Here is a 24307-nt window from a genome sequence, read left to right as displayed (position 1 = left end):
CGACTGAGTCTGCATAGGAGGCCTGAGCATGATCCGCACTGATGCGGTTTTAGTGAAAACTACCATCAGGTCCATTTTGTCGGAAATAGTCACGTGCTCACCCATTTTTTCTTGAAATTTTTTCACATGCCCTTTCTAAAAAAATGTATTTTGTCCATGATTTTGTTTATGTTTATGTCCGAACTGCCCTTTTCTTTTTAGGAGAGTGAGAGTCTAGAAGAGAAAATAAGAGGTTTTCATTCTACCGAGACCGAGTAACTGAGATTTTTAACTCTTGATTATTGTCAATTTTTCTCTTTTCTAGTTCGACTTTGATTTTTTGTTTTCAGTTTTCAGTTCGACTTGATGTATCGTTTTTATCTTTTAGATGTCAATTATGATTTGGAGAAATTTTAAAGAAGAAGCAGCAAAAAAAATTTGATTATACACTCTTATATGGGTAAATAAGGGTTTCTCAATCATAATAATATTCATAGGTTACTGTTAATTTGGTCATATTTAGTTTGTTTTTTTGTTTGAAAAAAACCTGACAGGTTTGGTGATTGAAGTCTATAACAATGTTGGTTTCACTGCAAAAACAACAATCACCTTTGGATTTTTTCGTAAAAAAAATATATTTGATATTGTTGTTTATAATCGTTGTGCAGAGCTTTTCAAAAGCTTCCAACGAGATAACATTTATAAAATTCCATGGCACGGTTTTATAGATATGTTATAGTCTAGTTTGCTTGGTAATTATGCCCAGAAAAAATAGGTCGCGTCATGAGTTATCAACAAAATTTACTAAGGAGATAAAATCCAAGATTCAGTAGTTGAAATATTTTTAAGAAAAAGTCTGCCAGAAAAAGCGTTACGATTCAATAAAAACACCGATGGTTGGGAACCCAAAATCTGTAGTCTTATTTCTCAAGACGACTGCGGCTGAGAGCCACTAAATCTATTCAGAAACGACTTCCTTGAACAGGCTATCAATACCACTGATAGAAGTAGACATCTGTATTAAACATATTTTATATAAAATAAAATGAAACTGATCTTGCTGAATCAAAAGATGATTCAGCTGAATCTAAAAATAAAAGCTGAATCACCATTAAATTAATATTTACTTGAAAATTGTATTAATCAAAAAGATTAAATTAATTACAACTTTTAAAACTGAACTGTAAAGTGCTAACATTTTACAAATTTAACTATCTAAAATTTAAGTTCGAAATATCTGAACATCTAATACTAAAATATATATTTCTATTGCAAGCTTAACTACCTGAAAGATTCAAAACGAAGTTAAAGGAAAGACTTCACCATTTATGAGCAATTGATTTGCAGACTCATGCTCGATACTACACAATATGCATATTTAACTTTCCAATTTAGTTCCTCTATGTCTCAACATAACCTTTGTGGGAACAGAATTGTGTCAGCAAGGAACTACGCTATTTCAGTTCCCAATCAGGTAAATACAACTTCATTAAGCTTAATACTTAATTTAACTGTTTTAAAAAATTAGCCAATACCATTTTAACACGTAAGCGGTGTAAGATGTTGGGTATAAAACCCGGGGCTAGGGAGCATTTTCGCTAAAAGAGGTAGCGGGGTTCTTAAGACCATTAAACTTCTCTTGGGTTAAGGTGAGACCTTTACATTTTATTGTGTACTGATATGGCAATACGTGAATGGTAGAAAAGATTTTGAAGATGATATGTGGCACACTTTAACTGGTCATTTGGTTTATTACTTGACACATGGGAGTCTTTAATTGGGTTGATGATGTGGTATAGAGTATGGAAATGGAAACTAATGTCACTTTGGGGTGATATACTCGGTGAGATTTGAAGACAGATGGGGGTCCGTTCCGGGTACTGCTTTCGGCTGGATTCATTTTCGGTGGTACTCGACCATCGTATTTTGGGAGGAGAAGACAAAACAAGAGAGGAGAAAAAAAAGATTTATTACGGGGTGACAACGGTGGTAGATTTATTTTGGTTTCTCTTAAATATAGTCCACGTATTTATTAATCATAGTCCAAAAAGTTTAAGTCATAATGGAAAACCAAACAAGTCTTAATTTTTATTAACAATCAAACTTAAAATTTCCTTTATACTCAAAATCAAAACGAGCCCTAACTTTTTTTTAATCATACTTCGAAACGATTGTAATTGTTCTTTGTAGTATATTAAAAAAATTGATTAATTATGAACCCTTAATTTTTTTTTTCTCAAAACAAAATAAATCCTAATTTTAATTTTCTCTAAAGTGATATTCATTTTCTCAATCATGATTATACTAAAATTGATTGGGGTGTATATATTCTAATTATTCCCTAACATTTTTCTCACAACAACATCAATCAAAAATTAATTAACTAAGATTTGATTTTTTTCCTACGACATCCATAAAAATAATCCATATAAAAAAAATCCTTAGGATGATGTTTTTTTATCCCGTCAATCATGAATCCATGATTACAATAAAAATAATTGAAGTATTAATCCATCGTCAGAATCCGTAATTATGTTTTATGTCAAACAAAAATAAATTTAATTATAAAAATTAGAACTTCCTTTTGTTGTTGATTTAGGGATTTGATGATGATCATATTGTGGGCAATACTTAATAATTATGTATGATTTTGTGGGCTAATGGAACAATTATAAAGGTATGTTTGGTTAGTTTAAGCACTTATTTTAAATGGGTTATGATTAATAAATTCGTGGGCTATATTTAAGAGAAGCCTTTATTTTTATGGGTTTTATGAAACTCATTGTCATGTGTTGCTAAATTTTGTAATTAGGGTTCTATGGTTGAAACCAAATAATTCCATACTTATACTCCATTGATTTGATATTGAATAATCATTGTTGCTTCATCCGCTTTGCACGAGACAATAGCCTAAGAGCACAACTATCTAGTTTTGCAATTTTATTTTTTATAGTATTTGATAATCTATGCTTAGGTTAAATCATTTGATGGGTTATGCTTAAACGACGTAAAATAATAATTGCAAATCTATAAATACATAGTTTCAATAATTTTCTTGTCATTATAATTTGATAGGCATGCTTGGGAGATTTTGATGGATTATACTTAGGAGATGCAAGTCACATTAAAGAAAATATACCGATAATAGGTGTTGCAATAGAACAAAGATGTAGATGCATATTTCGGATTATGAATTCTTTTCAATACTGAATAGAAATAGTGGTGGATACCTTAGACCCTGGTTACTAACTCCCTTTTTCACCGCATTTAAGTTCTTTTTATTTATTTTATTATTTCATCCGCGTTCCCAAAAGTCCAAAAATATTGTTTCTCGTTAGCTTATTAGAGATATTAACTACGTATTTCCACCGCTCTATAGGTTCGACCCGTATTTGCCTCTGTCTACTAGTTAGACACCGTGCGATTGCGGTTATCACATATAGGTTTCCCATAATCCTATCAATCAACTCATTGAAGCTTGGGATAGGAATATTACGAAGAACAAGTGAAAAAATATTTGGAACATAAAAAAAATATTTACCTAGAATATATGGAAAGAGAGAAACAATCGTGTATTTGGAGGTAGATCAAGGTATGGCGTAGAAATTATTATGCTTGTAAAGCAAATTGTGATTCTATGATATTGAAACAAAAATACATTTAGATTTGTCGACAGTGCTATGATTCTTCATAATTGGGGCAACTGCACCCTGCATATTTAGGAAACATTTTTTCTCCTGTAATGGGCTATATATTTTTTCTTTACTGTAAAAATGTTCATTTCGGAAAAATACACAAACTCCGACAACTAGGGTCACTGAAGGGCAGGGACGGAGCCAGGACTTAACGGTGTGGGGTCGAAAAAAAATTTCTAATATTCACAAAAAAAATTTTAACTGAATCAAAATCGCCGTTTAAAATTTTTACCTTCGTACAAGTTCCACTGCAATTTAGTATTCGGACACAACCATCAAGATATATATCAAGTTCCAAAAGCATTTTTAGCATAGCTTCCTCCTCAACCAAACAAATTACAGGACTGGACTATGCTTTGCATATGCAAACTTTATCCTTTGGATCCATGGTTGAGATACCTGCAATAAAGATAGAAGGAGTTCAAAAGCATGACTGTTGAACGAGCTAGCAAGCAAACTTATTCCAACTAATATACTTATATACAGAAATGTAAATCTTACCATTTTCGCCAAAATAGATGAACTCATCCCACCAACCACAACATGAATCTAATAGGCAAAATGTAAATTAGACGTAACATCTCTTTTCCAAAGAGTATTATATATATTAACAAAAAAAGGATCTTGTAGTTGATTTGTCTGATAGACAATATACATCTGTAATTACATCAACTGCAAAAATCAAAAGATCCATAACCATAAGACTGCCCAAAAGATGGAGAAAATAAATCATTCATGTAAACCCAACCTGATGCTAATTAATCTATGTTATATCATCTTCCCCATTTCACATTGTATACGCAAGTACCAACCTACAGCCTCCCCCATTTCTTGCACTTCAGTTTGTAAAGAAAAAGCAAGCTCACCAAGTTCATTTGTACTGCCACCACCTCGTTTTGAAGGCCATGATAAATCAACTGTCGCCTTCCTTTTGTAATACCTCTCCATCGACAATTGAGTTTTCATAGATCACGGAATTGGTTGCATAAACCTACATTGATGCTTCAATTAGAACATTGTAAATAAACAAAATCTACAAAAGCAAACAAAACAAAAGATTGATGCTTCAATTAAAAACAATATGAATTAATTATTTTTTTGAGAAAACCCTAAAAATTCAAATAAAAGACAAGGGTCTGATTACTTATGGATTAATGAGTATTTTAACAAATCTCACTCTAGTTATGTGAACTGTGATTATAGTTATAGAGAAGACGAATTTTGCTTTTGATTAAGAAAAAAATAAAAACCCTAGCTTGAAAATACCCAAATCGAACTAAATGATCGTATATATTTCTGAATTAAAATTAGAATAAAAAAGAAATCATGGTGATGAATGTATCTTAAGCGTCACCTTTAACTGATTTGTGATCGGAATCATCAGCTAATAATCTCTTGCGGAAGAGATACACAGTTACAGAGAAGAGAAGGTTCTCTTTTTTCTTTTGTTGTAGTCTGCAAAGAGATAATGTCGGTAACCCGGGAAGATGAAGAAAACTAAAGCTAATAATAAAAATTATCAGTTTAACTTTGACCTCTTAGAAATGGTAAGACTTCAATTATGCGATTTATATTTGCACCCACAAGACTCTATTATTACAGAAAAACCAAACCTAATCTTATTAAATTTGACATTTCAGTGGGTGCAAGCGCACCCATTTGCGCTCACATGTCTCCGTCCCTGCTGAAGGGAAAAAGTTAAGGTCTCTTAGTAAAAAGAAATATGCATGGAGAAAATTATGCAGAATTTGAGCTATATCTACTAGTCGTGAGACAATTTGTACTTTACAGGACATAATTTAGGTTTTGTGTAGATTTCAGGCTAAGAGGTATGCATTTGGGTCACATTATGACATATGTCCATCATGAGGCATTTTTTTATTGTCAGAGTAACAAATTCAAGATCATGATGCACATTTTGAGTCAGGAAACAATTTCTCGGGCTGCAAATTTTAAGTCACAAGGTATATTTTTTGGTCCAAAGGTAGATTTTTTTATCACGTGGCAATTTTGGTGACATGACAAGTTTGTGAAACTAAGCATATTTCGACATGTGAAACCTTTCTTTTTTTGTCAATAAATTACATTTGTTTTTTTTTTTTTTTTGCCAATAAGTTACTTTTTGATCCCCTTGCCTCTTTTTATTCTGCATGGAAACTCTCTCTAGGATTCTCATCCAAGCTGAGGAAATGGGCCTCATCACTGGTATTAAGATATGCAAGAGAGAACCCACAATCAATCATCTTCTTTATGTTGATGACTACATGGTCTTCTCGAAAGCCAATAAGATAGAAAATCAAAATCATATGGATATTCTTAAAATCTTCGGTGACTCTTCTAGCCAACAACACTGACCCTAATCTTATCCCCATTATCGGTAATGCTACGGGAGTTCAAGTCATGCTGACCAATTAAAAGTATCTTGGCTCACCACTCTTCAACCATAGGAGCAAGATCATCTCTTTCAAACCTGGAACGCATAAACTCAAGCTTAAATTGTCTATTGGAAAAAAAATACTCCTCTTAACCCAGATGGAAGGCATGTCCTCTTAAACTTTTTCACATAAATTGCCAACACCTACCAAATGAATTTCTTCAAGTTTCCCAAACAAACTTATCAAGATCTGAACAAGCTGAAAAGAGATTTCTTTTGGGGAAAATCCTTAGACAAACCTAAAGGTTACTATCCAAAAGCTTGGACTTCTTTATGAAAACCAAAGGATATGGGAGGCCTAGGTTTCATGAATATAAAGCACTTCAACAGCTCCATGAGTACTAAAATTGGGTGGAGACCTGAAACTGACAAAGATTCTCTCTTGTATCATCTAATGGATGTTAAGTATCTCACAAGCAGAAATGTTCTGAACATGGATATTAAGCCTAAAGATGGGGACTCCTGGATTTGGAAAGACATCTTACAAGGCATCAACCGAAAGAATATAAATACCTGGGAAGACATCTGGATCCCAACTATTAAAGATATCACCCCTAAACATGCCAATTGTCCGTCTGAGATAGTCAGGGTTGACCATCTTATCCTCCCAAGTGGACAATGAAATGCTGTCCTGATAAATACTTACTTCAATAACCCTTCGCTCAAGCAATCCTTCATGCCCCTATTCATCCAGGGGAGGAGGAAAAAATTGTTTGGAATCTCACTGTCACTGGAAAATTCAGTGTAAAATCTCTTTACAAAGCCAAGATGGACATGCTTTACAGTAATGATCTCCTAACAAACAATTGGAAAGCTTTATGGACAATGGACATTGCTCCTGTCATTCAGATCTTTATATGAAAATGTGCCCATGAGATTCTCCCCACTAATGTTAAAACAACTAGCATACTACACTACATTGATCCCATATGTTAGCTTTGTCATACCGGAGAGGAACTCTAACTCATTTGTTGTTAAATTTCCCTGCAGCTACCCCTAATTGGTCCCTCCTGCTTGGTCCAAGTCATGGTATATTTGATCAAACCACTGATTGGCTGAATTCCTTGTTCGGTCCTGGTAATAACAACTCTAGCCGCAATATCCTTGAAACTGCCTGATGGTACATCTTGAAGACTACATGTGATTTTATTTTTGATCACACTCCACTGAATGCCAGAAAACAACCACCACCATACAAATCACCTATGTAACTATGACAAAATCCACCATAAACAGAACAACATCCTTAACTCTCTTATTCTTTATGAAGGAGATGATTTAAGGAATCACTAGTACAAAATAGAAGTTCCGCGACTGCCAGGACATGTATATACCCGAGTTTAACTACCCGTATTAACCGTCTCTGATAGGGTCGCTGATAAAGCATTTTATTTTTGTACAACCCTAAGCCGTGGGTATCTGAATAACGACCTATCTGAACCGTATCTATGAACCGATCCATTATATCAGTCGCAGATTTAAATTATAATATATAAAAAAAAAGATTCAGATTTACTGAAATGCCTGAATGGCTGAATCAGAAATAATCTGGCTGCATCAAATGAAACTCAGATTGAAGTCAAATTAAACTCAAATTAAAGTCAAGTCAAATGGAATTCAAATTGAAGTCACATGGAAAACAAACTGAAAGTCAAATGGAAACCAAACTGAAAGTCAAATGGAACTTCAAATTTAAGTCAAACTTCAAATTCAACATTCATTCATTCAATCCATTGGGTTTAAATTACACAAAAAAGGAGGAAATCCTGAGTCCAGAACAATACATGTCCAAGCTAGCAAGTTCTAAGCTTAAACAACAACATGCACTAATAATAGACAATTGATTAAACAACAAAACGATACTCTGATGATGAGCCTACACTTCAGTGCACCTGCAACAAAAACGTTTTCAATATCAGTTGACCAAAATAAACTTGGACAGTACGATACAGTTTTAATTATAGCACAATGAGTCACTTATCATCATTCACTCAGTTCTCAAAGAAGCCAGATCAAGATGGAGTATAAGTAACTCTAGGATTAAGATATGCTATAAGAATCTATATGAGCTTATTTACAAGACAGATCACAAGTCACAGATAAAGAAAAACAATTGATGTGATAAATCTCAAAGCTTATTTATCATGTCAATTACAATATTAGAATTATACAGGATGCAGGTTAACAATCACAGATAGATACCAAAGAAACTTATGTGCTTTCAGTGACATATAACTTTCTTCAATAGGTTTTGAATCACGACAAATTGTATCCGACAACAGGGTAGTAGATGGAGATACTAACTAAGGCTCAGTACTCTAGCATGAATAAGCGAAGTACCTAACTAATTCTAAGAGGCTCCTATTGAAACAACAAACTCTTTTGAGGATAAAGAACACAAGCGAAAAGCTTCAAACATAATCAAAATAAAATAGAAGACTCAGGACAATAGAATATGTAAAACGTAAGTAAGTGTTTTATAACAGAACTTTCACAGTAAACACCATGGAAAAGTTGGATCAATAGCTGGTCCTGTGTGATAGAAAATAACATCACTAGATGAACTATAAGACAAGTTATGTCCAAATGAGCTATATGAATTGAGAATAACTTTTAAAAAAACTCGAAAAGCTATGCAGTGAGCCTATTACCTGGTCAAGCTAAGTTAAGCTATGCAGTGAACTTTACATGTCACAGATCAACTTTGTATGCTTTCGCTCACAAGAAGCATACCAGATTAAGGTCTTAGTAATTCAAACTCATATGGGGGTATAAGTAACGTAAAGGAATGCTTATCTTTCAAGTAAACCAGATGTACGTTGTAGTTTAATCTCAGCTCTTTCGTTATGGATTATACCCAGTTGAGCAGCACAAGCATTTCCAGTATCGCCACCTTGTGTTCTCCTTGATGTTAACTGCATAATTCAGGTGTAAGTTTCTGATTTATAAGGATACAAAAAAAAACTAACTAAACCATTTGGAGGAATCCAATTCCTTTATAGTTCACTAACCTGTCATGTAATAAAAACTCGTTTGTAGTTCCCATTATAATCTCCTTGTATTTCATCTCTCCTTGATTACATCAATCATACGCCATAACGAATAGCTACCAAGGTTCATAAGTAAATACTATGAACTAACATAATTGCACCTGAACTGGATTATTTCCATTGAATGGGATATTTCTCATAGTACGAGGAAATCCTAGTTCCGTTATCACATTACAATCTGAACTGTTCTCTCTTGTAGCAGGTACTAAACCAAGTTGAGAGTTTTCCTGGTTATCATGAAACTCACTTGGGATAGTTTTAAATTCAACACTAGGTTAAAGAGTCAATTAGTAGCGTAATCTTCAGAATCATAGATATCAACAAAAGAAGACATGTTTGTTAATAAATCAAGTGTTGGACTTTCCAGTATGCAAACAACAAAAAGAAATCAAATTAATCAAGTGTTGGAGAAAATTACCTTTGAATCCTAACTTGTCTGAACCTAGTGCTTCTCTCAAAGCTCCGTAATCATTTGCCAGCGTGAATGCAACAACTCCAGGCTTGTTGTGTCGAATCAGAGCTGAAAGACATCCAAAGCAAACACATAAGAGGTCGAAAGTATTTCAAGTGATGCCAGTTAACATCAACCATCCTCAGTATACATAATAGACAGGGTATATAACTTACATGATATTGCACCAAGAGATTTGGCTCGAACAGCAGGGGTTAAGAATATGGCCTTCGCCTTATCATAATGCCATTGGAGAACAAACTATCAATTACAGCTACATTAGAATGAAATATCAAATATTCAATATAAGCAACAGTACTTAGACCAAGGAACTAATTATTCTCCACACAAATACTTGGACTAAGAAACTAATTAGTCTCCACATACCTGCCAAAGTTCAAGCTCAGTTGCAATTTTGAGCTGCTCAAACCTCGTGTCTTGGTACAGTTGTAAGTTTCCGGTAACAATAAGTCAGGCCTGTCTCTCTAGTCCTTGTATTTGTTAAGATTTGCAAGATGGTTTTTGGGTCTTTGCATTCCCAGCTTTCTCAGTTGGAAGATGTAAAAAGTATTTGATCACCTCTTCCAGAGAACCAGCATTAACTTGTTGGCATACAATCCGGTACTGAATCAGTCCGTCCTTTGCAAACCGACCCCTCCTCATCTCATACTTGTCTACAAGAAAATAACTTTGAAAGATTAACAAAGTAACACAGAAATATAGTTAACTTGGATAAAAAAAATCATCATTCTAAACCAAGTTCGAACTAAGAATAACATCATACATGATCAAATACTAATATACGTACAAGCAATAAAGTATTCATTTTATAACTATCATGTTGTTAGAAACTGAAATCTCATTACATTTGGCATCAACCAAAACACAATTACTTCAAAGCAAACCTATTACTCCATCATAATCACTGAAAACAGAGCATGCTTGTACATTAACATCACCGAACCAGTAATCCTTTCACATGAAAATTGAGACAAAATCAGTTAAACTGAACATATTACTTCATTACCTAGACCCTAATACATGATCCAAAGACTAAATTTAAACAAACAAACCCCAACTTCAGTATCATGAAAACACCAAACATCACCCAAATACCAAAATAAGATAAAACTTTTACCTGATAAAGATGTTCCTACAACTTAAGCTGTCTGACTGAGATCAAACAATAAATACCTGTAATCGAACAATAAATACAAATAATGGTTAAAACCCAATGAATACATCCAACCAAAAAGAAAATCAAGTGGAAATAAAATCAAAAAATTAAAACTCAAATTTTGTACCTGATGAAGTTTGTAAAATCAAACCCCAATAACGGCACCAAATTGAGAAATCAACCTGAAATCGAAAAAATTGTTAAAGCCCAATGAAGAGAATCAACCAAATCAACAAAAAGGAATGAAAAAAAAAAATAAAACTCAAAATTCTGTACCTGTGAAGTTTATAAAATCAATCCCTAATAGCCGCACCAAATTGAGAAATCAACCTGGAATCAACCAATAATCGAACAATCGTTAAAACTCAATGAAAAGAATCAACCAAACCAACAAGTAAAGTTATAAGAAAAGAAAATAAAGAGAACATGAATTGAAACCTAACTGTACCTGATTTTTTTTGAAAAATCAAACCCTAACTTCACAAAATTCAGAGAGGTGGAAGATTTATCGAGTTCTGGTTCGTGGTGGTGTTCAAGGAGAAGGTATTTTCTGCTGCGGGTAGGCTAGGATTTGGGTGAAATGAACCAAGTGAAGTGAAGAGAGAGAAAGATAACGAGATATATATAGTCTCAGAAACTACCAGATCCACATCGCAGATTAAGGGTCATCGAACCGGTAGTTCAATGATGGCAAAATAGTAAATAAATTTTGTTATTCAGAGACGGTTAAATAAGTTCTCGGAATTTTTCCTTTTTTTATCATATCAGAGACCGCTATGTCTGGTCAACGGTCCAATTACCGGTAGTGAGGGTCTCTGATGTGAGTTATAAAAACCCCGTTTTCCATTAGTGAATGTTAACCAACCTACTATCGCCCTGGACCCTCACAGTAGTGGTCAGTTTGGTATAACTATCAAAATATGTACCCTACAGGACCCAGAAACTCTGAACTACTTCACTGCTCTTGCTGCTCAGGATTTTGCAGGAAACATCATTGGGACTAGAGGGTATCCATGATACCTGGGAGCAGGATAATCAACAGGGGGAGCTGATCTAGCTTTCGCATGGGCTCAAGAATGACAGCACACCAACTTAGAAATTCAAGCTGAATCAATGGATATCTTAGTTCGTTTCAACACTCTATACCATATTGCAGTTCATGGTCGTTTTCACCGTGGCTATCGTGAAAGAATTAGGTGGAAAGAGCATTATGGAACAAATCCAGAACTTCAATTTATTTTTTGTGTTTTAGTTGGTTTTAAAGGTATTAATAGGCTACAATATTTAGACTCCTTTAATTTGGCTTTATTATGTGAGAACTCAATCAGGAGGAGCAGTGAATCTTTGGTCACTGACTCTCTTGTGTATCCCTCTTAGATCTTTTTCTAAAGCCTAAATTTTTCTATATATAAGGAAAAAAAATATCCTCCGAGCAAATTCAGATCATGATTCACGATACCAAAATTTTAGTCACATTCATAAGTTCTGGACATGATGAAAATTTTTCTGGTGACTATGGTAAATTTCGGGCAACCAAATAAATGTTGATCACGTGACAAATTGGCCAAAGTTTAGCACAACGGGTAGAGTTTTTGTTAGTTAGAAATTTTCGGGGTCACAAGGATAATAATTGAGCAAAACTTCATAATATACCGCACAAAAACCTTGTTTAAAGAAAACCTCCCAAAAAGTACTCACAAAGACAGTATTCCTGCTGTCGTCGACGGGATCTACCGGAACCCACCAAAAGAACTTGAGACCGTGCGGTTTAAAAATTGTCCACACAGACGGTTCATCCCTGTAATATATAATATGAACAGAGTTGTAGACAGGAAAAAGTAAGAGCTCAACGGGACCTCACCTCTTTTATTTTAATTCGATGGATAAGACCCCGTTGAGCTCTTGCTTTTCTAACGATATTTTTATTTATTTCATAACAAAAAAGTTTACGGTTAATACGAACATACTATTCTATTCGTATAAATGAAAAAAAGGCCCTTATTGCTCTGATATTTCAAATCGTTCTTTTTTTAAGACAAAATTGGTTAAAAAGACCAAAATCAACAATTCTTGAGTGAAATGGACAGTTAGATTTTGATACTGTTTAAATGGACAAAAATATAAAAATAGGCAGGATGTAACCAGTTTCATTGTGCCCATTTTCAAATATTTTTTCTTATTTTTAATTTACACAGGATGTATCCAGTTTCATCCTTGCTATTTTTTAAATTTAAGCTAGCATGAAATCAGTTTCATCCTTACTATTTTTTTTTGGCCATTTCACCCAAACTATTTTTTACTCGTCCATTTGAACCGTAGTATGTATTCGTCCAAAATGGAAAAAAAAAACGGGAATGAATCTATTTTCTGAATGACATGCATAATATGGATTCCCATAGATGAGACATGTCCAAAGAATTTCTATACGGTCTGTTTAGAAGAGCTGATATTTTAGTCACGACATGGATTTTTGTAGACAAACTTGCTTACGTAACTGCTGAAGTAAGCTTGGACTAACAATGTAAACGTCGAACCACGTGACATATTCTATGTCGCATAGCGTGCCTTTTGAGTCAACGGGTCATACTAAAACAAATTTTTTGTCAAGGGATAAATTAAGATTTTTGGTCAAGAAATTAATTAATTGAAAATTCTAAACAGACCTACCTTTTGGACGATCTAAAAACCGTGCAGGGAACACAAAACCTGCACCCGTATAATTTCTCAGGGCCCACTCACCCCCATTTGTATCTGTATGCGGTTTTGGGATCGTCTTTTTTGGACGGTCTGTTTAGAAGCATGCTGACATTTCACAGCTTGGTGCGCAAGCGAAAATATCGAACAAAAGTCCAAAAAATCATACACCTTGGTGCCCAAGCGAATATCACCACTTAAACTCAATAATTCATCAAATCTATAAAGAGTGAATCCAAAGTACTCTGGATCTCTCAAACAAGAGTGATTTACTCTTACAATCCAACCCAGTCCACAAGAGAATCCCAGTTCTTGTTCATGGAGGAAAACCCATTTCAGAGTCGATGATCATTCTTGAATACATCGACGAGACGTGGCCAGAGATCAACCCGTTGCGGCCGAATGATCCTTACGAGAGATCCGTTGCACGGTTTTGGACTAAATTTGTCGAGGAAAAGGTAATAACATGAATTCTCAGAATAATTCAATTAAACCGCGATTTTCATTGAAATTTCACTAGTTTGTGTCTGATTGTCTACATATACAGAGCTTATGCATGTGGCTGTTATTTGGAGGCAAAGGACAAGAGAAAGCCAAAGAAGATTGCTACAATATGTTGAAGACATTGGAAGAACAGAGCAATATCGGGAAGAATGCATTTTTCGGTGGAGTAAATATTGGATTAACGGATATAGCATTTGGAGTTTTGGCGTACTGGTTGGAAATTATTGAAGACATCGCAAGATTGAAGATTTTTGATGCCGAAACATTTCCTCGCTTGCACTCATGGAAACAAAGGTTCCTTGAAGCTCCACTCATCAAAGAAAGCCTTCCGAACCGTGATGAATTGACGGTGTTTCTGGAAGCTCGAAAGGATTGGATCATAGCAAAAGCAGAATCTTTACAGGTTTCGGCAAGGTCTTGAAATGAAGATTATCAAATCAGATTTTTCTATTTGGTCATACTATGTACTTTGCAGTTAACTGCCTCGAATGTCTTTCTGAAAAACTGAAACTCTTATCATTTTGTTCATCTCTGTTGTTTTAATATTTTCGAGAAATGAAATACTTAGTCCAGTTTACTGGACAGGGAAAAATGAATCTATTACAACCTGCCTTAGTTTACATGGTGAGAATTGACGTTACTGCGTCTTAAAAATGAATCTATTACACATGAAACATATATATGTATATAGTCCAAGTTCTTTCTCTTGTGATGTAATGGAGAAAGAAAAACGTGTCAGACTAACTAACGAGAATATGAGAGTTACGTTTTTGGAGTATTTGTCTCTCCTATTGTGAACGGATTATGGGAGAAAGAAGGTCAAAATGAACTTTTGTTTTGGGCTTGTAAGTTGTTTTCTTTTGGCCTAGGGGTGCAAGTGTTGGGATTTTAATGGTTTTTTTTGGCGTGAAAATACAAACTTGCTGCTGATTTTGAAAATCTTAGGGGGTGCAACTGCACACCATTGCAACATGTTGCCTCTGCCCATGATATCACTAGTTATTCTTGAAATTATATATTTACGATGGTTTTTAATCGGAAAATACGACAAACCAGTTAAATAAAATTAAAAAAAAAAAAGTAAAAAAGAGTAGGGGTTTTTGATAAAGTACCCCGCTTTATTGACCCTAATAAAAATAAGGCCCCTGATATTTTAAAATTTCTAAAGTGGCCTCATCTTTAGGTTTTCGGTACGTCCCACAAAAAATGATCATGTCTCGTTTACCTGGTCAAAAAAATTAATTGAAATTACTTCACTACCCTGTCTTATTTAACCACCCTAATAACATAACACCGCCTCCTCCGTTCATTTGTTCTTCTCCTTCTTTATCATTGTCCCCTTGATTTGTCTCTTCCGGTTTCATATCTTCTTCAAAATCTCACACATCAGCAGCTATAATAATCTGATTCTCAATTATCCCACTTAAAAAAGACTCATTTTCTCTACACACGAGTAGGGTTTTTTAAACGAAGTTAGGGTTTGATGTTTATTTGATTCGTGATGGATCTTCATCTGTTGGTAAGAGATTTGAAGATTTAGATGTAAACATGTGTTACTGCTTGTAGATTATATTAAAAGTGAAGTTGTGTTTAACGAAAATAAGATTTAGAATGTAAACATGTGTTACGACTTGTAGATTATATTAAAAGTGAACTTGTGTTTAACAGAAATCATGCGAAACTTGGTCTGGTTAAAACTGAAATTTGGGTTTTGTTGAAAGTGAAATTGAGAATAATTTTAGGGCTTTCCACTGAATCTGATGGTGATGAAGGAAAAAGGGGAGAATTAGGTTTAATTTGATTCTAGTGGAGCTTTTGAGTTTTCTGTTAATTCAATTTAGAAATTTCAGTAATTAGGGTTTTTTCTTCATATGTTACTGTTTTTTTTTAATGGTTTTCTGTTGATCGATTGAATAAAAAATTTATGGTCGTGAAACTTAGTACAAGATTGAAATGAGGAGATGCGAAAGATTTGGAAAGGTTTTTGACTTTTAGTCAGTGCTGAGATGCAGATAGAGGCGATATTGGTGAGCTTCTATTGCCGTAGAATGTAAATTTTAGAAGAAGAAGAAGAATTGATGCCATTTATTAACAAAGATGAACGGAGTAGATTCAAGGGTTATTGAGGATCTGTTGTGTGGAAGAACAAATGGGTTTTGCGGAGATGTAACTATATGGTATGGTGGACTGAGAAAATATTGAGAAGATAATGCTGAGTCCATGTGTATGGTGATAGTGATGGTGAAATGGGTTGTTAAACAGATTATGTGATGAAGGTTGATGGTGTTTGACTCAAGGATGAGATGGATTCGGCAAGGGAGAATCTTTTTTGAGCTTTGGATGATTTTCAAGACGAACTAGGTGAAGAGTGGGTGTGATTGTGAATGAAGTATAGATGAATGTTAGGACACATTTGTAGGAAGAAGACCAAAATAAGGCCTTACTCTTCCGGAAAATGGCTGAGAAACAGATATAACTCGGACGGCGGTAGAGTTCATGGTCGATCCCAGTGCAGAATTGGCTGAAGATGCAACTCAGTGAAACAAACCAATCAGACCGACGTTTCAAGTGGATTCAGCTCTACTCAGTAAGAAGGGTTTTCTAGACTTGTTGACGCTGCCACCTAAGTGTTAACGTCTGCTAACTGTCGTTTTCCGTTTTTTGAATAAAAAAGTCATGGGAGTGGCACTTAACAAATTTCTAAAAAATGGGGGCATTTTTTAGTGTAATGTGAAAAGTAGAGGTACTTTATCAAAAATCCCAAAAGAGTACCTGCAAGGGAAATTAGGATTGTATGCTGCTATGCCCATGATACTGATTTTTAAAGACAATATAAAGTTGACGGATCAAAATGATATAAAAGATATGACCGAGCATTCGAATGGGCTATACTGATGGCGGTTCGAAAGCAATTAAATTTCTGAACGCTTTTTTGGGCACCCCTCACTTTCGGGGGGACCATGATTTCATTTTTGGTAGGTTATTGGTAAGTAAATTAGGAACACCCCTTATCCACATATTTATCTTACTACCAAAATTACCCTTTTTGATTAGTGTAATGATTAGTTGAATCATTAAGTTAAGATAATTATTATATATTTAAGATTAAATCAATAAAATTTTAAATTAAATTAGTGAGAGAAGAAGATTGAGAATAAGAGTTTTGGATTTTTTTTTAATCGAATCTTCAAACTACTTAGGTATTCTTCAATGTTAGTTTTATGTTGCTTGAATTGGCCAAAACTACCTGAAAATGAGAAATTTTATAGCTTTATTTGGGCTAAGTCAAACCAGTTCGGCCACCAGATCTGAAGAACAGATAGCCGAACTTATCTACTAATGTAGTTCGGCTAATATTTCTGAAGACGCACAATTGGTCAACCATTCTTTGCATACCAGTTGGTAACTGGATATAAGCCTGACATTTTGTGTTCTTACGCATTTTTGGTTTCACTATGTATGTGCCCTTACGCCTCCACATCGTATTATGATGGGTCATCGAAATGATTAAGTTATTATGTTGGACAAGAGTTTACAATAATTATCCGCATTTTAAAACCTTTGGAAGGAGATCTCTTACCATTAGATTTGCGGGTTATCACTTTAATAAGACAGTCTTCCCTTCATTAGAGGGAGATAAGAAAAAGTATTTTTTAAGGGAACGACATGAAATGGCGTGGTGTGTTCCCACGATGTATCATATTGATTCTTGTACTCCACAAATGTAAATTTGAAGTGAAAGAATAATCGATTTTCAGAATGTACATTGATGTCGCTAAGTGATGAGATCACACATACCAGCTGCAAACCTACCTGCAAGCTTACAAATCCTCAATAAGGGATATACACCATAGACTAAGGTGTTTCAACTACACTTAGTGGAAGTGTGGTTGAGGTCGTGGCTCCATAAAGGAAGTTAGAGAGACCACTTGGTTCGATCAATCCTCACCTAGAGAGGAAGTAGGTGAGGAAGGAACAACTTACTTATATCATAACAAATCATCTCATAAGATTGTCTCTGAATATGTTCATATATCAAACCGGAGGACGCTCCGAAGTTTAATGATTCTAGAGAACAATTACATCCCAAGTGGATCATGAGAATGCGCACGAGTCAATGGAAAGATAATGCGATCATGAAAAAGCGGGGGTCTAACAACCACACCCAATATTTCGATTAGCAATATGTATGGACAACTCCAATATACTTTCTAGAGAATCAACTAGACAGTCAAACTCAATCTAGATAAAAGTATATCAATGAGTTAATATCTCTCTCACTTGATTTGATCTTTACTCAAGCAAATAAAAATCTGCGATTCCTTATCAAATACAAGGATAATAAACTTGGATGGTACCAAAGACCAATATCCAAGGATCAATCAATTTCCAATCAACAACCAAAGGTTGGATTTCACTATTGATCGATACAATGCACAACCTGTGATATTTCAATTATATAACAAAATATAATGCGGAATAGAAATAACACAAACACCATAATTTTGTTAACAAGGAAACCGCAAATGCAGAAAAAACCCGGGACCTAGTCCAGGTTGAACACCACACTGTATTAAGCCGCTACAGACACTAGCCTACTACAAACTAACTTCGGTATGGACTGTAGTTTAACCCTAATCAATATCACACTGATTCAAGGTACAATTGCTCTCCTTACGTCTCTGATCCCAACAGGATACTACGCACTTGATTCCCTTAGCTGATCTCACCCACAACCAAGAGTTGCTACGACCCAAAGTCGAAGACTTGAATAGAAAAATCTGTATCACACAAACAAGTCTAAAAAATAGATAAATCTGTCTCCCACAGATTAACCTACAAGTTTTGTTCCGTATTTTGATAAATAAAGGTGAACAGGAACCAATTGATAATCCGGACTTATATTCCCGAAGAACATCCTAGAGTTATCAATCACCTCACAACAATCTTAATCATATGGTAGCGAAATAATATGTTGCCGAATCACAAACGATGAGACGAAGATGTTTGTGATTTCTTTTTATCTTGCCCTATCGGAGATAAATCTCAAGCCAATCTTACAATTGAACTCGTACGATAGAAAGTGGCAAGATCAGATCGCACAACTACAAGAGAAGTAGTTTCGTCTGGCTTCACAATCCCAATGAAGTCTTTCGGTCGTTAACCGATAGGGTCTCGAGAAGAAACCTACGGTTAAAGGAGAACCAACTCTAGCAAAACCAACTAGTATCACACAGGAGGTGTGGGGATTAGTTTTTCCAGTTGCTAGATGTCTCCTTTATATAGTTTTCAAATCAGGGTTTGCAATCTAGGTTACCTTGGTAACAAAACATTCAATATTCACCATTAGATGAAAAACCTGATTTCTCCAAGCTAATATCTTTCAACCATTAGATTGAAACTTAACTTGTCATACACAGATGAAATGTGTTTCATTTAGGTTTGAGTAACCGTACCTAAACGTGTACACTGGGTTGGTTCACAAATAGTTAACTGAGGTTAGCCATATGAGTAATTTCATATCAACCATACTCATCTTCTTCACAACTAGTTCAAATGACTTTAAAAGAACTAGTTGAAGTGTTGTTCAATTGCTTAGGTCTTTATTCATAGATACAACTGAAACAAAATCGGTTTGATTCGCTTGAATCAATTCATGAACAATATAGCACGGTTTGCAAAGAATTGCATTCCTTATTGATTTATTTTTTTAAGTTCATGAACTTCAGATTTGAAAAATAACCAGTTTGGGTACGCGTACGGATATGTGTACCTTAGTTACCAGAATTGAGTTGAAAACTCAGCAGAAATTTTCGATGGTTCGAAAACTTCCGTGGGTACGCGTAAGGGTACGCATACCTAAGGTGAATGGTTTTCCAGGTAGAAACATACAAACCTCAGCACAAATTTTCGGTCGAAAACTTCCGCAAGTACGCGTACCCAACCTGTCTCCTTCGCCAATACCGTATGCACAAATGCACACACTTGGTTTCCGACACATGGATTTATACACCAATGTGCGAACATACTATATATAATTATATCCATAGTTGGTTACATAATCTCAACTCTACATTTCAATCATTGAAACATTCTTCTATAATGTTACAATAATCGTTATTCACGACTATCGTCATCAAAGCAATTTTCAAGATTGAAACGTCATCATGACTTTCGTCAGGGTTAAGATGAAAAGTGGGTAAAACGAAAGCTTTCCAACACATATTTCGAGAAAAAGATAGGCGAGTAAACTCGGCTCAAAATAGCAAATGTGTATGTATGAAAACTATCATACTTATACGATTTTGTCTCAAGAGTAGGAGATAGAGTAGATAGACTTGTGAGTGATAGATAAGTTCAAATCTCCACATACCTTTTAGTAGGATGAAGTTTCACTAGTTAGTTGAGTAGTTCTTCGTCTTCGCAAGATAATCGTCATGGAGTCTGGAGCTCAACTACACTAATCTGTCATAACCGAGACTTAGCTATAAGTAGTCTAGAAATCAAGACTTATAGTTTTGACAACTAAATTTGACAAACATGCTTGAGATAGCAACACATGAGAGTTCGACCGAGCAATGCTCTAACAGAGCATATGGATGATTAATTTCTTGTACACTCGCTTAAGGAAATAGAGCAAGATAAGATCGAACCATGCTCATTGTTACTTAATATCAACGAATAGCATATTTGGCCTATAAAATCCAGGTAGAACTTGGTTCTTTGACAAATATACAGGTATTTGGTGTGGTAGTGTTAACCAACCAAGTGTAAAGCCTATTGGACATTCATGATTAATTTGTCATAAAGCATAATGAGAAGAAAGAAGTCTTAAAGTATAAAGACTCCCTTGTGGCACGAGGTTTCTCACAAATCCCTGGAATTGTTTTGTAATGAACTTCATAGTGTTCGGTTACTCAGTTACCTTGGTAATTTAAAAAGGATTTGAAATGCAACATTTGTATGTGGTTGTTACGTATCTCAGAAAGAATCAAGAGATAGAAGATATTTACAAAAGTACTTGATAGCCTTTTATTACCAAAATCAAGTGACTCTAAACCACATAGTGCGTTTACAGTTAGATAGAACGCTCACTTATATATAGAAGCAATCAGGAGAATATGGTATACCCGTCTAAGTGGCTATTTGATTTGGAGGGGATAGACAAGTAAGTTATTTTTTCTTGCATATTCACAAGAAAGTTCCTGATTTGGAATTGTAGCTACCTATGTCGATGGTACAGACATGATGGGTACTCTTGATGTAATAATAGACCTTAAAAGCTATTTGAAATCCGAATTTGAGATTAAAAATATGGGGAAAGCTCGACCGAATACTGAGCTTGTGGTATATCATTCCACTAGTTTTCATATGTCTAAAGTTGTCAGGTAATTTAATAAAGACATGCATCCTGATAGCACTCTCATGATTAGTCGAGGTTCAAATATAAGTAAGTGACCATTTCATCTAAAGGAAGATGGCGAAGATGTGTTGGGATGAAATTTCTATATCTAAGTACATCCTCATGGAACTTAGATATAGTAATATACTCGATTAAAGTTTACATCCTCATGGAACTTGTTAGCTATACGCATTGTTGTACTTAGTATAGTAATATACTCGATTAAAGTTTACATCCTCATGGAACTTGTTAGCTAGATATAGCTAAGCGCCAACGCAATGTCATTGGAATGGTACAATGAATGTAATCATGTACTTAAAAGTAACCATTGACATGAATTTGTTTTATCCCAGCAAATATATAAAAATGAATGCTAAAGGAACTGCAATCCAAAGATTGTTAATTATGAAGGAACAATAATCTCTTCTCCAACGAAAGTAATCAGGGGGAGATATGGTAAACTATTTTCCAAGTCATTACCGATATTCATTTTCGAAAAGTACATGACTAAAGAAACTGTCTGGAAAAAATCTGAAAGTAATCATGGGGAGATGCCGACATCAGGGGGAGGATCCAAGGATATGATGTCGACATATTTTACTTCGAAATTGAAGATGTGTTGTACTCTTTTCCCTTTGATCGAGAATAGTTTTTCCCAAAGGATTTTGTTACTCGACAAGGTTTTTAGTGAGACAACACTAAAAACATCAAGTATGTTGAACGTTGAATACTAGAGATCGCGTTGATATTACTGAAAATATTCAAATCAAAGAAATAAAACACGATATTCTCTTAAGCAATGTAACTTCCAGAATCAACAACATGATCTTATAAACATTCAAGTCACTAAAGTAAAGTGTGATGAACTCCTTTTTGAATGCATCAGACTAATGAAAATTATCTGACATCAGGGGGAGCATCTAATGGTGTGTTGAACTATTTTCCTTCACCGAGGTTGCTTTTTCCCATAGGGTTTTGTTACTCGGCAAGGTTTTTAATGAGAAAACAACAAACACCGGGAATATAATTTCCCTGCTAAGGCTATTGTCTTTCCCACGAGGATTTTCTGCCTTAAGAGTTGTGAAGCAACAAGTCAACTTCAATGGAGCAAAGTGGTCATCTGCAACAGATCATCTTTACTTGCATCTATCACGTTGTACTGTTTTCCCTTCGTCAAGGTTTTATCCCGCTGGGTTTTCCTTGTCAAGGTTTTAATGAGGCAACATATTTGAGTCCATCTATGTTCTAAGTTTGCTTAATATTGTACTCTTTTTCTTTAGTTCAGGTTTTGACCCTTTGGGTTTTCCTGACGAAGTTTTAACGAGGCAGTTAACTTAGACTCGTCGATCTTTGAAAATCGTATTGCATGTGATGAACTACATGTAAAGTACGTGACAACATGTGAAGTACTACATGTGAAGAGTTTTACCAAGATTTTATCCCACTGGGTTTTTCCTTGTCAAAGTTTTAATGAGGCGATTGATTTCGGCACAAGTCATAAAGAAGAGGACGGCATTTGAAGACCTACAATCGAAGCACCATACGTGAAGCACTACAAACGGAGTTCTATTGGACCACACAAGGAGGAGTGTTGTAGGGCCTACGGCCCATGAGTGTGCCTCCCAACTAGAAGCCTAAGGCTAGCTAATCAATAGAAATCCTTCTCTTCTCCGCCTCTTCCTTTTTCCTTTATTATTCTACTACAATATTTTAAAATTATTTTTATATTAATTAAAATTGGTGACAGTCATCATCAGCCAAGGTGGACTAAACCGAAAATATTTGGACTAAATTGTAAATATTCAAGGTTATTAGTGTATTTTCCATATTTCAAATAAATAAAGGACCAATTTGTACCTAGTTGAATGGTTGTTATGGTGTTGACACGGTCCTATTTACACCTTCACGTGTACCTAGAAAAGTAGAATAGCAAATATAGGTGCAATCATGTAATATCAATATGTGCCCAACAGAGTTGAATGCCGCGGCTGTAACATTTAACCACAGTGTTCTTAAATGACAACTAGCGCTACAACCCTGAATATAAGCTTTCTGACTCGGTGACTGTTTTTGGCCCTCACCGAAGCCCAGTATTCTTGTAGCAGTATCTTTCGAAACGGAAAATAGCTGGGGTGTTTCACGGCACAAACAAATGTCTTGATTTCCATAGTATAAATATTAAAATGATAATGTAAGGTATAATGCAGATTGAATCAAAGGAAAATGTGGTATTTCATTTGAATATATGAAAATCGCATCAAGCCATCAACTAAAATATTAAGAACTCAGTGTTATATTCGGTTCAGATATCAATAGCATATGCTGTTGTTGAAGATAATGATGATGATAATAGTGTGTATTTGCATGGTTCTGGTATTCCTGGTAATCGAATTTTAAACTTCGGTAGACAACTTAAGGTCGGAGGAGATGGAGATGGAGGAGACGGATATGGAGATGGTGATGGAGATGAATCTGGTGATGGGGTTGGGGATGGAGATGGAGATGGAGGCAGATCTGGTTTGCAACAACAATCACATCTTAAATTAGGAGAACCGGAGGGGTTTATAAATGGTATGCATGTTTGATCACTTACTGAACTACCCATGCTAGCACATTTTCTTTCACACCACCCTGTACAGCAAGCGCAGTTATGTGTTGAACCACATAAAACCACATTGTATAGGTCACCTGGTTCACATATCTCGTATCCCGTTACAGACATAATCTTGATCATATTCCAATCTTGTGTCTTAGCATATGTTATGGTTGAGGATGATGGAGATAACGTGTACTCGCATGGTTCCGGTATTAGTGGTATCTGAATTGTCAACTCTTCCGGACAACTCCAGACTGGAGGGGGAGGCGGGGACGGAGGTGGAGGAAGTGGACACGGAGGGGGCGGGGATGGGGGTGGCGGGGAT

General features: G+C 35.2%; 1 protein-coding gene and 1 long non-coding RNA gene across 8 annotated transcripts; one reads left to right on the top strand and one right to left on the bottom strand.

The window, feature by feature from the left end:
• Nucleotides 1–7776: 7776 nt before the first annotated feature.
• On the bottom strand, nucleotides 7777–11371 carry LOC113328961. 7 transcript variants are annotated; one of them, XR_003349656.1, is made up of 9 exons: nucleotides 11235–11371; nucleotides 11063–11116; nucleotides 10914–10968; nucleotides 10748–10803; nucleotides 10515–10581; nucleotides 9997–10283; nucleotides 9786–9883; nucleotides 9120–9678; nucleotides 7777–9023 (listed from the first exon to the last, which is right to left on the bottom strand). It is a non-coding gene; the product is annotated as an uncharacterized LOC113328961 (long non-coding RNA). The 7 variants fall into 7 exon arrangements; XR_003349658.1 differs by lacking the exon at nucleotides 10515–10581 and having other exon boundaries at nucleotides 9120–9428; nucleotides 9577–9678; XR_003349659.1 differs by lacking the exon at nucleotides 10515–10581 and having other exon boundaries at nucleotides 9120–9385; nucleotides 9577–9678.
• A 2338-nt stretch (nucleotides 11372–13709) lies between these two features.
• On the top strand, nucleotides 13710–14584 carry LOC113328952 (probable glutathione S-transferase). The gene is made up of 2 exons (XM_026575952.1): nucleotides 13710–13938; nucleotides 14028–14584. The coding sequence occupies exons 1-2, from the start codon at nucleotides 13825–13827 to the stop codon at nucleotides 14403–14405; spliced, it is 492 nt and encodes a 163-aa protein (XP_026431737.1). The 5' UTR covers nucleotides 13710–13824; the 3' UTR covers nucleotides 14406–14584.
• The last annotated feature ends 9723 nt before the right edge of the window (nucleotides 14585–24307 follow it).

This window comes from Papaver somniferum, unplaced genomic scaffold, assembly GCF_003573695.1.
Source record: "Papaver somniferum cultivar HN1 unplaced genomic scaffold, ASM357369v1 unplaced-scaffold_114, whole genome shotgun sequence".
Lineage (NCBI taxonomy): Eukaryota > Viridiplantae > Streptophyta > Magnoliopsida > Ranunculales > Papaveraceae > Papaver > Papaver somniferum.
The sequence above is the reverse complement of the archived record's forward strand: the minus strand, read 5'-3'. Positions and strand labels throughout refer to the sequence as shown.

What these genes read in the sequence shown, in the direction of transcription:
- LOC113328952 (XM_026575952.1), top strand. Translation starts at nt 13,825, where the DNA reads ATGATCATTCTTGAATACATCGACGAGACGTGGCCAGAGATCAACCCG. An exon ending in CTAAATTTGTCGAGGAAAAG is followed by an intron (nt 13,939 to 14,027) that starts GTAATAACATGA and finishes CTACATATACAG; the next exon opens with AGCTTATGCATGTGGCTGTT.